Source organism: Halyomorpha halys, unplaced genomic scaffold (assembly GCF_000696795.3).
Source record: "Halyomorpha halys isolate HHAL.00 unplaced genomic scaffold, Hhal_1.1 Scaffold374.1, whole genome shotgun sequence".
In the NCBI taxonomy this organism is placed as follows: domain Eukaryota; kingdom Metazoa; phylum Arthropoda; class Insecta; order Hemiptera; family Pentatomidae; genus Halyomorpha; species Halyomorpha halys.
The window spans coordinates 1,358,099-1,372,517 of record NW_027112597.1 but is presented as its reverse complement, the minus strand read 5'-3'; the positions used below and the strand labels follow the sequence as shown (position 1 = coordinate 1,372,517).

Genomic DNA, 14,419 nt, shown 5'->3' with positions numbered 1-14,419 from the left:
TAAATAGGAAAAAATGCGCGTTATTTTCAGCCAGAAAATGTTTTCATAACTATAAAACCAGTAAAGGGGCCGTCCGTAGCTTAGCTGGTTAGGCGCAGTTCAATCAACCTGAGATCTGCGGACGGCACCATTTCGAATCCGGCCTGTGGCGTTGACTTTTTTCATTAAGTGGCGGTTCCACAAAATGAAAAACATGACCCCGACCCCATAGGTCCTCAGAAGACTTAAACCAAAAAAAAAACAGGTATAGTGGATGTCCTTGAAAAGTATGTATTGAAATATTAGAGCTGCACGTCACTGGTAGTAAATAAGATAAAAAATAACCTTGGCGCGACAGAATGTATCGTCCTCACGCGATGTACTAAGGAAATACGTCGCGCGTTTCTTAACGTGTTTTTTTTTACATAGGCGTCACTCTCACTCCTATTTTTGCGAGTGGCATACAAATGCCCGGGAGGAGCTTCTGAGTGAGTTTCGTATAATTTTATCCTTGAAAAAGCCAGGGACTGGGGCTCGAAGTGACAGCCTTTGAGTTGGTTGACAGGCGCGTTGCCTCGCTTCTACCGTAGCCCCCACGCCACTGGTAGTCCATTTAATTCTACAAATAATGGCACAAAACATGGAGCACAAAACAAACCATAATCTAAGATAGATCAGGATGATACTGAAATTAACTGATGGTGAAAATAATTTCTATGGAGTTTTTCATAGCATATTATAAGTTGTTTACCTAAATAATAAGCATTTCAAATCATATTTAATGTTAAGTAATTTATTAATAAGATATATTTATGAATTCAATAATTACTTGTCAAAAAATTATTTACAGCCATCAAAATATTTTTTTCTTTCCGATGTGGAAGGTCTGTTACTCAGACAACACAAGTACCGAAGAGATTCCAAAACTAAAATCCAGAGATCAAAATGGTGCCTGGGAAGCAATATGGAAAGATCCTTTTTGGTCGAGGTTTGTAAGCAAAATCAATTCGACATATTTGGGTCAGAACGATCTCAGAGCAACTTTTATTTTTTCATGGTGATACATCTTGTTCATCATACGGCAAATGAGTTCTTATTTTTTTGGAAATGTTATATTTGTGCCGTCGAATGATAAAGTGGTATAAGTCAAATCTGGAGTTTTGAGAAATTCAAACCTTTATGGGAACTTTTAATATGGAGTAACAGCTTTTCTGTTAGGTCACAAACATTCCTAACTAACTTTTTGGAAAAATAAATTTTGAAGGAACTTCTAAACTCTGACTTACATTACTTTTGCTCTCAACGGCTCAATTGTTTCACTGATCATATACTACTTGCATTGTTTTGAAATTCTAGTCTTCCATTTCGGTCAGTTTTGAATTATTTGTTTTCTATACAGAGAACTAAATATTATTTGTATATAAGAAGATGGTCAGGGTTGCGGTCAAAAAAAGACCGCAACTCTGACCATCTTATATATAAATTTTTACGGTCAACTATATATACATATATAAATATCATTTGATTTGACTCTTTTATATTCCAGCATAATTTAATAATCTGTGCATCACTCCCGATATAAATATATATCTTCACAGTACATGGTCAGGTCAAAATAAGAACTCTTACTGTTTTATAGGAAATCATATGGGTTTTTCTACTTCACCACTCAAACACAACACCTATTCCATTTGAACAATTCACCAAAAAATGAAAGGAGAAAAAAAAATTTAATTCAAATACCAAAACTTTCTTTAAACAAATTACTACAAAGATAATGAAATAAAGCAGTACCACAAGAGCCCAATGTTGGAGAGAAATTGGGGTAAGTGTAAACTTCGTCTTTAATAAATTTCATCCAGTACTTCTGCGAAAAGTAAATCCCTTTTTCAGCCCTATATTTCGAAAACCACTCGTGCCGTAGATTTTATTCTCAAACAACAAATCATTAACCTTGAAATGTAAGAAATTATACACGCAAGAAAAAAAAATGTAAAAAAACTATAACTTACAAAAAATGCAATCGTCAGAAAATAAAATAAATACTGTGAGGAAAAAAAAAAAATAATTAGAAATATGAAAATAATGAGGAATGACAAAAAAAAGAAAAGAAAAATAAATAATGAGAAACCAATGTACTTGTAAGGCTATAATCACGCGATCAAAGGAACTGATCAGTGACGCAAAATACCAACTAGTTTATTTTGAGTCATTGATACAATACACCATCCACTGTGTAATACAATGGGAAAGAATGGGATGCAGCACACGGCGCTACTGGTTGTGGACTCTGTGATTTACAGAAACCAATTTGTAACTAGCCCCCTGGAGATTCGCTTCCCGGGACGCCGAGTAATTTCAGTTCCTGGTTTCTCGAAGATGGGTGAACAACAGACCAAACTGTTGCTGATGGGTAAGGTTGAAAAACATCCCATTGTATGTAATTTTAACTTTCCTGGCTATTCCAATTAAACGGAGAAAGCTTGGGTTGAATTTGGGAACGTCGTAAAATCTGTTTAGCATCGGTGTACCCAAAACCTTCTCAATATTCTTCTCCTCCTGAAATAATAATAATATATGATAGTTTCATCATCGCTCGATATCCACTACGACACTGAACGAACTAGAGATTTTAATTGCTGATGAGTAAGTAGCCTCATGTGTGGAGTCAAGTCACCACTAAGTCTGTAAATGGTTAGTAATCCGAGCTACCGACTGGTTTAGTTCCTTTCCAGTAACTCCGTGTGCATAGGTCCTAACATAGTGCTAATTCTTTTATAAAAAAAAAAAAAATTAACTCTTATTGCACAAATTGTTTTCCAAAAGAAAAATAAATCTTTGAGACCCTGGTTTTCGACTCAAACATTTTCAATAATGAACCTTTGTAATAGAGTGTAAAAATAAAAACAAAATAACTACTCCTCCCACCCCCTAAATATTTGAAGTTTTACATTCCAAAACACGGCGAATCAAAAGGTACAGTAGATGACATTTCCAATATAATAATGATGTGACTTGCGTGCCTGAAAAACAAGAAACTTCCAATACAATAGCTATTAGTACTGAAGTCAACCGGGAGTTTCGAGTTGCTCTGATTTTAATTAATGTGATCAGTAATTGAACTACCGTCAATGTAGCCAGTTAAAAAAAAAATTATCAATAATGAAAATTACTAACTTTCGATGATGAATAGTGTGCAGCAAAATCTGTTGCAGTGTTTGTTAAGAAAATTCAAGAAAAGTTGGGAAAAAATTAATTTTTAGTAAGCGAAGCTCGAGAAAGTGAAAAATGAGTCCGCTATTAAATTTCATATCAAATCTTAAAAACAGACGTAATGCTCGCAAAATACTTCAGTTGCACCTCTCTTGATGCTTTCACAAATAGGCCGATAAAAATAGATTAATTAAGGGCCCTCTATAGGCTGTAAATAAATGTGATTAAAATAAAAGTATTTTTTTTTTTATGAATCTAGTTCTGGTTTAATCTTTTAAATAATAAATCATAGTATTTTTTAACCTCCTCATATAAAGATTTGAGAATTTGAGATTTTACATAATAAGATATGTCAAATTATAAAAACTCCATCCATCCATCTTATGCCGTTTGCGGTTTTTCTCCCATACCAACATTCCAATTTTTTTTTGCAGATTTGGTACAACAGCCATAGTTTACCTCTAGGATGATTTTCAGAAATCTAGATTTAATGATCAATATTTTATAAATTTATTATTAGTTAACATATGTATCCGCTATTTTATTTTAAATGATGGCAGTTCAATCCTGACTTTTTATTTTGTCTCCTGAGCATTTTGGCCATACAGGATTTGTCAGCAGGGGATAATACATTATCAGAGGGGTAGTAAACAAATTTGCAATTTTTATATAGTAAAGTAGTTTTATATAGTCTTATGTATATTTTACAGTTCATTTATGTAGCATGGAGGGTTATATTACCCAATATGACTCCCTAATATATCATGTATTCAATGGTAATAATATTTGAAGAAGATATATAATTGGTAACTGGTAAACACCCTAAATGCCTTAGGAAAATTAATGCAATGATAATAGTTCTCAGAAGTTGAGTAATTTGGTTTAATATAAATTATTTTGGAGAATTACCTTCAGTGCATTTCCAATGTATTCAATGCATCCCATAGACAGTATTCATAACAGGTTACGTATGCCACTGCTGCCAATAATCTTCAATTTTTTAAAATTTAATTACAGGCTTTATATACTAACTCTATTTATCATTATTTGGGGAAGGGGAGTACCTTTTAATTTAAAAGGGGTACAATTTTATTTGTTCCGTGATGCAGCCTAGCACTCTAGTGAGCACATTTTAGATGGGACTGCACCTTATCCACCTGCATTCATCTAGTAGGACCAGCCTTCCTGGTCCGGACCTGTCTCAGTGCATCCTTTAACACGCTGACTGAAACTAGGAGCCACCTATAGAAGAAGATTCAGACTGTCTGCATCTTTTTCTACAGGTTGCTCGCCAATCCTAGATGGTCAAGCCCTTTCCGACATAAAGTGCATTGGGTCAACCACTTCCTTCCACCCATTGATGTATTCCTTGAAGAAAGAATAGTTCCCCTCTTCCATCAGAGAAGACCGACTTGGCAAGGGTGAAGAACCTGGTTTTCCTCAGCAACCTGACACAGTTTTCTTCCATAACGGCACAATTCAACATCACGTGCTCTATTAGTTCAGGGACTCCACACATGGGCCACAGAGGGTAGATGTTCTTCCAAAAGAATTGCAGCTTCTCCTGGAACCCACCTGTGTCCTGTTAGGATGTAGGAGACCCAATAATCTGGGAGGACCCATCTTGCTCTCAGTCTTGAACGGACGGTGGGGAAGAACTTCCTCAGAGTGGCTTCCTTCCGGCAAGCTCTCCACCATCCTAGGCTAGGGGCCTCTCTGATCTCCTTGAGGATAAGACCCAAGGGTATGTGCCTGTAACACTGTCCTATACATCTTTGTGACCCTTAGCAAACATATTTTTTTTATTTTTATGACACCCTAATATTTACGCCCAATAATTTCGTAACATACATAAGGGTTCCAAAAAAAAAATTAAATGGATCCTTTTTATTGAGAATTTATCTTTCCTATGAATAATTTCATAAGTAAAACTAATAGATTATGAGATGTTAGTAAAAAAAAAACTTATTGAGGAGTCTTCTCTAGTATCATCTCCAGCCACTCACCCCCTACCTAGTAGGCCTTTGTAGTAAATTAATTAATGCAATCTCCCCAATATTATTGCCAATTCTCCAAACTTTGGAAATTATGACCCAAAATCTATCTGATTTCACTAAAATAATATTTCATTTAAGGAATATGTTTGGGTTCAAATAGCTTTTTAATTCAAATTACTCTCTTAAAGAAACCACTATATTATTAAGAAAGTATCCTTATAGAATGAGCAATTATTATATGTGAGGACATGTAATAAGTAAGTAGCAATGCTATAAGTTATTACAAGACTTTTTAGTATAGTACTCCATATTTTTCTTTTTTTCACTGACTTTTCACTAATTTTTTTTTTTAAAGTTACCTTTTAGATCATCTCTAATGTTATTAATATTTGATATTTTCTGTAGTGAATAAATCAAGATATCTCTAATATTGCACAAAATTAATTGGAAATTAGTTCATTCAATAGTTCTTAGATGATCGAATATGTCTCGCAAATAAGGTTCTTTACATAAGTCTTAATAATTAAAATATACAATACAATACAATCACACAAAGTATCCTAGAGCACTCTTATTGGTTCAAACTATGGTTTACTAGTTTAAAGTCCCATATTTATACTGTGATTATTATATACCATATTCTCGTGATAACATTTTTAATAATTGATTCTATTATTAATGTTTTTTATAATAATTATTTTTATGATAGAGGACAAACAAATCAATTTCTTTTCAGATACCTCCCACATTAACAATCATAAGGAGGTTTTCCAGGAGATATATGATACCTCCAAAAATGATGTCAAAAATGGGATCAAAAAAATCATCTGAAGTTGATAGGTTGACAATACTTCCACTATGGATGAAAAAAACAAAAATAAAAAGGTTTCAAGAGAATGTGAACAATGTTAAAGACAAGAATGTATCAGGAACTAAATATATACTGACTAATATAATCAATAAAAATTCAAAAACTATGCAATTAATGACAGAGTCACTTAAACCAAAAAAATTCTACAAAACAATTTTTAATAAAATTGCACTACCCCATTTCGAGACTAAGAATTTAGTTTTAAAAAAGAAAAATAATAGGAAAAAATTGCTTTATCCTCAAAGTGGTCTAGAGGATTCAATAAAAGAAGTAATAAATGAAAATATACCAGCAAATTACAATTTAGCAATGAGCAGTTACAATAAGACAGACCATGATAGTAACAAGCAAGTAGAAGAATCTCTGATGCCAGAATATGTTAAAAACTCACCGGAACTTCAAGCTGCTATTGGCAACAATTTAGAAAAATCTTTAGTGGTTGTTCCTGAAAACAAATTCAATCAACCCATTAAACAGGACGACAGAAGTCAAATTCGAAGGCATAAGGCAAAAAATGTGATAGCCATAAAAGATGAAAAGTTATTGAAATTAAAAGCAAAACACTTTGAAAAACCAGAAGTAGACATGTTCATTAAAAAGCTTGCGGCTAAATATGGCAAAACGATTATTCAAAAAAGTGCTAAGCCTAAAAGAATATATGAAAACAACCGTCAGAGAATCAAATATGATTTGCATACTGATAAATATGTTATGAAAGCAGAAAAAGAAAGTCCAAAAACTAAACAAGTAAAAACTAACAAAATAGATACAAAAATATCTCATTATTCAAAAAAGAAATTGATTGAATTTATAAAGAAAGATGGACAAAATAGTATAATATTAAAGAAGGGAAATAATCTTTTAAATCAAAAAGCTCCACCCAAAAATGAAGAAAATCCTAAGAGATGTACAGTTTTAAGAAATAAAGATTTGACATCAGATAAAAAATTGCTAGCTGGAGTACAATGTGTGAATAAAAAAGATAATTCAGCAATCAAATTGAACTCTAAAAATGGGCTTTTAAAAGATAAAGATAAACGTTTAATGTTGGCTGAAAAAAGAAAGGAAGAATTGGAAAGAGTAAGTTCTACAAATTCAGAAAATTTTAGAAATGATGAAAAGAGTAAACAATGTACAAATGGACCTGAAATAAAAAGTAGCAAATCCTGTCTAATAAAAAATAAAATTGTAAATGATCAGATAGTCCCAAATGTTCCTAAAAATATTGGAAATCCACAAATTATAGTTAACTCTGACAATGAAAAATTGCAAACAGAGTTAATTCCAAGCATTAATGGAAACTATGATACACTAAGAAATGAATGTCCAGCAAAGATTGAAAACATTACTAGCGAAAGTAAAAGTAAACAAGCAAAAGACCAATCCACTGGGACCCTGGAAGACCAAAGTACAGATCTATCAGGAAATAAAAACAAGGACATAGGTCAACACTTATCACCTGATACAAGCATCAAACCAAGTGAACAAACGAAATATATGAAATATACTCCAGATTCTCCAAATTATATTTGTGCCCCCCAAAACAACATCGTATCATGCAAATATAAACTGTCCAGAGGAGTACACAGTGATAAACCAGATATATCAAGGGAATCAAAGAAACATCTAAGAAATGCCCAACCCGATTTTACATTAGATAATGAAATTAATTTGGATCATAAAACTGATAACTCAAACATAAACAATAATGAAGCAACATCAACAAATACAATTAAGAACCAATCTTCTAAAATAGAATTAATAAAACCTACAATTTATAAATTTCATTGCCATAGTGAAAGTTTGGATTATAAAGTTTATAAATATGTATCCAGCCTAACAATATCTTCTGAAACAAAGCAATCCAATACTATTAAGCCAAATATAAATGATATGCAAACAGGAAACTTAGAACAAATAAATATTTCAAAAAAAAGAGAATATGTTAAACAAAATGAAAATAAATGTTTTGAGGATCAGAAAAGACAAATTAATGATGAAAATGTAAAACTAACCAATATAAATACTGTAAGGATTAGAATCCCACCAATAGCACACTTAAAAAATGCTGAATTTACAAAAGGAAAAGAAACACCAACAATAACTGCTGAACAATCTGCAAATCAACAGTCAAATGTAATAGTCATATCTAAAACAAGAGAAAATTCATCTTCTATACCAAACAGAGTTCATGATACTAAAGAAATTAATTCTGAAGTATCCAGAAAAATGAAAGAAAATGATGTTACACATTTAAAAGAGGTTAAAGATGAAAAAAATCTAGAAAGGAAAGAAAATATGAATATGAATTTACAAATATTACATTTATCTAACAAAATGTCTGATAAAGAGAAATCAAACTTTTCTGATATAAAAACTGAGCAAACCATCAAGCAAAAAAAAGAAATTGAGGATGAAGATGGGGCAAAATATGAACCAGTAGGAAGGGCTAACTGTGTCAATAATAGTAAAATATTCCTACCATGTGTAACAAGAGAAAAGTATAACCCAGAAGGATACAATATAGATTATTCTCGCAGAGAACTGAAAAAAATTCTACCATATCTAAAAAACTTACCATATAAAAAGAAAAATATTTATTCGAAAGAGGATACAAATTTTGAATCAATCAAAAATGAAGAACAAGCAGAAAAAGAAAAGAAACTTTCCACGGGAAAGGAAACCAATCTCACCATTAAAAGTAATACACATGCCTATAGTTTAGAGATACAAGATGGAAAAAATTTTATGCCATTTATTAGTGCAATAAAAAATAAAACAGCATTAAATAATAAATGTTATAATCCAAATATTTTTTGGACCACAAATTCAAAAGGACAGTCTGGAAAAGATGATTTGAAAGCTCCAGATGAAGAAAATGCAAAAGTTGATATTAGAAAAAACAAAGAACTACAAGAACTGCAGTTAGAGAATCAAATTGAGTCAAACTCTTCAACTCGTCAGCAGCTAGCTGCAATTAATCTACAAGGAGGAATTACGAGGAGAAAAATGTGGAATAGAAACATAAAAAAACATATTATATTTCCATCATTTGATAAAAAAAACAAAATAGGATTGAATGTTTTATACTATGAAGATTCAATGAATAAACAGAAAAAAGAAAAACTAGGGGTACAGCACCCAACTATGATCACAGGAATGGAAATAAAACAACAAATAATGCGAACATATCAGAAACCATGGATGGATAAGTTTCATGAATTCTTAATTAATGAAAATATATTAAATATCAATAAAATAAAGAAAAATATCTTTTTAATGCACGGCTTCAATAAAGTATCATTGCTTAAAGTTTCTGAAGATAGTCATCATGATGTAACTAACATTTTTCCAAAGCTTATTCCTACAATTGATATAAATACAAATTCTAATAAAGGAGAACTGTCTAAAAATAAGATTAATGTACTGCAAGTTTTAGAAAATGATCTTAAGGAAATGTTATATCAACAACTGGAGCAGTACAACAGAGATAATAAGCATAAATATCCTGAAATAGTCAAGAAAAACAAATTTTATAAAATATATGATCTGTTTGATTGCAGCTTTAATTTACAACATTTTAATAAAGTTTCACATAATTGTGGATCACTAAAAAATGTACAAAAAAAATTTTGCCAGTCAGGTACATCATTGAGTAAATTTGAATTTGTTAATAATACTACTAAAAAAACAGGTGATAAAACAGTTCCAATACAAGTAGAAACTAACAAAGATGTTTCTAACACAATAAAACAAATAGAAACATGTGGAAGACTGATTGTAAAAGAAAACCCTAAAGATATTTCATTAATTGAAGTATTAGACTGCAGGATACCTATGAAGTGTACAAAAAGCACGGTAAAAGAATCAAATACTGATGATATTGGGTCACAAAACTTTAGCCTTATTAGTTCAAAGCACATGTGTTTTTATAGTAAGTACAGAATGAATTGTAAGGGACAAAATGTTATTATGAAGCCAATGAAAGAAATTGGTGACAAAGAAATGGAAAAAAAAAATACAAGCGTTGTTCCTGCACCTAATATTAAACAAAATTCTGTGGCCCTAAATAAAAACACCTGCTTAGAGTCCATACAAAAAAGTTCATTTCAGGGAATACCAATTTTACCACTTGATATGAAATCGTTAACATTTCAAGAAATACATGATTATAAACACAGAAAAAATGTTGAAATTGAAGACGAGAAAAACAAATTAAATGAATCTTTGGAGTGGAAGGATAGAGAGAAAAACAAAAATAGCACAAAACTAAATTTAGGTAAAGAATTTTCATTAAACATAAAACAAGAAGATAAAAATACTAATATCTATAATCAAACAGGATCTGTATCTAACATAAGTCATTCATTTTCAGTTAAGGACAATCCCGTTATAGTCAAAATTGAACCAGAAGTTTTACATTACATGAAAAAACTTGATATATTTCCTTTAGATAATGATTTCACAACATTCAATGACACTAATTCTAAAGAAAAAAATACTAAAGAGGCATTCTTTACAACAAAACCATTTCAAGAAAACTCTTTAGGTAGTCATAAACCCAACGATTTCTCCAGTAATAAAAAAAAGAATGTTTCAGACCATAATATATATGAGGTGATAAAAACTGGAAATTTTTTTATAAAAGAAATTTCTTATTCAACTGATATTAAACTTCTAGATAAAAATGCAGCTTATGTTTTCGATGTAATAAATGACAGCAGAAGAGGAACTTTCGAGTACTTAACACATGTTATTAAAAAACATAAACTGGGTACCACAAATCTGAATAGCACAGCTACTACAGATATTAATGAAAAAATGGAGAAATCTGATGAAGTATTTGCAACAAAAAAACATAAAGATATAGGCTATATTAAACATTCTTCACCTTTACTTGTAGCATTGGACTCTCCGACTTTAGAAATGGCAAGAGAAAAAGACGTTACAAAAAAACAGTCTAATGTCATAACTGCTACTAATACTTGTTTATCCAACAAAGCTTCAAAGGCCAGAAATGATAAAAATCTTAGTTGCAATCATATAAACAGTCAAATGTTAGAAGCTTCAAAAAATGATATAAAAATGAAAATGATAAATCCAAATGTGAACAGCGCAAATTCAAACAACAATACGGAGGATGAATGTAAGTCTAGGATAGATTCAAATAAAAATAAAGCTATATCTGCTGAAATTACAGGAAATAGAGTCAATAAGTCAAAAGTTATAAAAAATCTTGAAAATAAACTTTCTAAAATAGAAAATGATATGTTTGGTGACAACAAAATTATCAGTAGCAGTAAAAATTTGAAGTCAAATAATATGCCGGAAACAGTGAATGCACCTATTCAAAATGAATTAACGCCTTTGGTAAATATGGAACCTATGAAAAAAAGGAGCCCACATAATATCAATTATGATCAGAGAAATAAGACAGAATCGGGTTCAAAAATAAAACTCACAACACCTATGAATAATTTTAAAACTACAGAGAATTCATTTAGAGGAATGTGCTTAAATAATGAGGACTTAAAAAAATCAAAGGATAAAGTAAAAACAAGTACTCACATACAAAATTTTAGCCAGTCTAACAGAGCAAGAAACATTAAGTATTTAGATAGTGATAATAGTAAAATTTCTAACAACTTAGGTAAGGCTGTTTGTAAAATCAATACTGTGTTAAATAAAAAGTATGCATCAATGGTACAAAAAGATACGAGTAAAGAAATGCAATCAACAATATTATTAATGAGGAATGAAGCTAAAAATACAACAAAAACCTTAAATCCTCAGAAAGGATCAAGAAATTTAGATAAGCTTACAGAAAAGGATATAATAAATGAAGTATCTGTAGAAGAACAAAAGGAAGTGAAAAAAGTAAATATTATTGATGTTATGAAACCAATAACAACGGACAATAAAGACAAAGATCACATAAACAACAAAGTAGCAAAGGTAGATGAGAATGTTATTGAAGATAGTAAACTAGTAAAAAATGAACAAAATGATATAAAAACCGATAATAATAAAGCAATAAATATAAATGATTCTAATAAGTCCTATATCACTGAATCTATTCCAACTGGCTTAAGATGTATTAGGCAACAGAAAATAGAAGCTGATAAAGAAAAAGGAAAAGAAAGATGTTATTTACAAAAGCCACCCTGTCCTCCTGATCAAATCAAATTAGAAAGAGAAGGGAAACACATTAAATCACCAATAAGGAAAGATAAATCATCAATAAGGGAAGGTAAATCAGTTACATCAGCAAAGCCAACTTTAATTGGGGACAGTGGTACCAATGTAAGGTTAAATCAGTATTTAATGAAACATAAAAAACAATTAGAGGCTATAACAAATGACAAAAGAGTGAAATCTATAAAAAACAAATTATCAAATAATTTAAAGACTAAAGATGATAGTAAAATAATTAATAAACAATCACATACCTTAATGAGCTACAAGAATGAGGAAAGCAGTAAAAAGAAGAGTGAAGACAATAAAAGAGACACAAGAAAGGAAAGAGAAGATAGACTTCATTCACAAAAAAATTCAATAAAATCTTTTCCTGATGGAAAAAAGCCTTCTTTTAATGCTATTAATTTAGAGAACAACTTCAAACCAATCTATGAATATAAAGATGATAGGACCAGTAAAGCAGAAAATACAGAGCAAAACTTTATCCAACAGGAAGCAAATGTCAGAAAGGTAAAAAATAGAGAAACAAATAGTATTCATTCAACAGTATCATTCCATAGTTTTAAAAAAAACATAAAAACCAACCAAAAAAACAAATGTAGGGAAAACCCAATTTACATCTTAAAAGTGCAGCCGAAAGCAGAAGGTTTTATTTCTCAATCGTTACGATCATCAAATTCAGGAAAACGTTCTTCTGAAGTATGTACAGCAACAACTAAAAAACGACAGTCTGGCCATTTAATGAAACAAAGGGTTAAATCAGAACTTAAACAATCAAATACAAACTTAAAAAAAAAAAAATCAAAACATCGAACTCAAAAAACTGATTTGAGGATTAAAAATGACCAGAAAAAAAATCAGAATAATTTAAAAGTAGCCCAGTCCAGTAAAATATTTTCTCAAAAAGAGCTCCCACTTCATGTTTTTCAGAAAGAACAGAAAAAGTTCCACAAAAATTATTCGTTAGATACTCCCTCTCGTCAAGTATGTGGTTTGACACCTCCAAGAATAAAACCTAAAGAGATATGTTTGATGCCAAAGGAAAAAGTGATAACTAAACTGATAGCTTGTACACAACAAAAAGGTGATGTTCATAAGCAAAGTTGTAAAGTAGAAAAAAATGTTAAAAATTATAGAGAAGTTAATGTTAATTTGACCAATGGAATTAACAATAAGAAACCTGAGAAAGAATGTGTATCTACTAGTACAAAAGTGTGTTGCACGGAAGAAGGAGATAAGGGTGTAAAAAATCCAAGTAAATATCAGTTTGACAAATTAGAAGCAGGAGAATTAAAAGATGAAAGTCAAGATCAGAATACAAATCAAGTAGGAACTAAAGATCTGAAATCAGATATTAAACTGACAATTGATGAAAATAAACATGCTACTGAGCTTTCAACAAAAGTATCTAATGGAAATGATGTATCAAATTGTCAATTAATAACTAATTCGAAAGACAATATTGATTTACCTTCTTTAGTTGGTAATGTTGTTAATAATGTGAAGGCAAGAATACAAAATTTTCTCTTAGCAGATATTGCCAAATTAAAATTAAATGAAGGAATTATGCCAAAAAAAAAGAGGCAACAAGAAATTAATGATTTAAAAAGTAGTATTACTAAACTTCCTGAACATATTTCGAGAGAGGAAAATGGATTGACAAAATTAAACAAAAACACAAAACCAATCGTTTTCAGTACTTTAGCATCCTATGCTAATGGTACAAGTGATCAGGATCAATCAAATAAAATGATAGACAAAGAAAAAGAGAAGCCTATAAGCAATAGTAGAGATACCAGTCAAAGCGGAAAAACAATTTCTGATATACTGAGATTCAAACCAATCAGAAATGAACAAACTTGTCCTCAAATGTCATATTCTGAAGTGCTTAATAAATTCTATACAGGATGTTAAACATAATCTGGAAGACAAATGTAAATGTAATGTTGAGTTGTAACCAAGCATTCATTTCCAAAGTTGTATATTTATAAATAAACTGTAATATTGTATATGTATCAATTAATACTGTAATATTTATAGTATATCCTAGGACTGAATAGTAAGTTGTGTATAAGTAGCAATTGCATTTGGGCAACATTGCTTGTTACTTAATAAAACATTGCTCTCTCTCTCTCTCTCTCCCTATATATATATATATATA

General features: G+C 30.7%; 1 protein-coding gene across 1 annotated transcript; it reads left to right on the top strand.

The window, feature by feature from the left end:
• Nucleotides 1-829: 829 nt before the first annotated feature.
• LOC106681927 (uncharacterized protein PF3D7_1120600) lies at nt 830-14,267 on the top strand (the record flags this gene model as incomplete). Its single annotated transcript, XM_014422517.2, is given in 3 exon segments — nt 830-967; nt 5,926-10,339; nt 10,436-14,267. Coding segments are annotated over 3 exon segments (8,289 nt in total), but the record flags the coding sequence as incomplete, so codon positions are not given.
• Nucleotides 14,268-14,419: the final 152 nt, after the last annotated feature.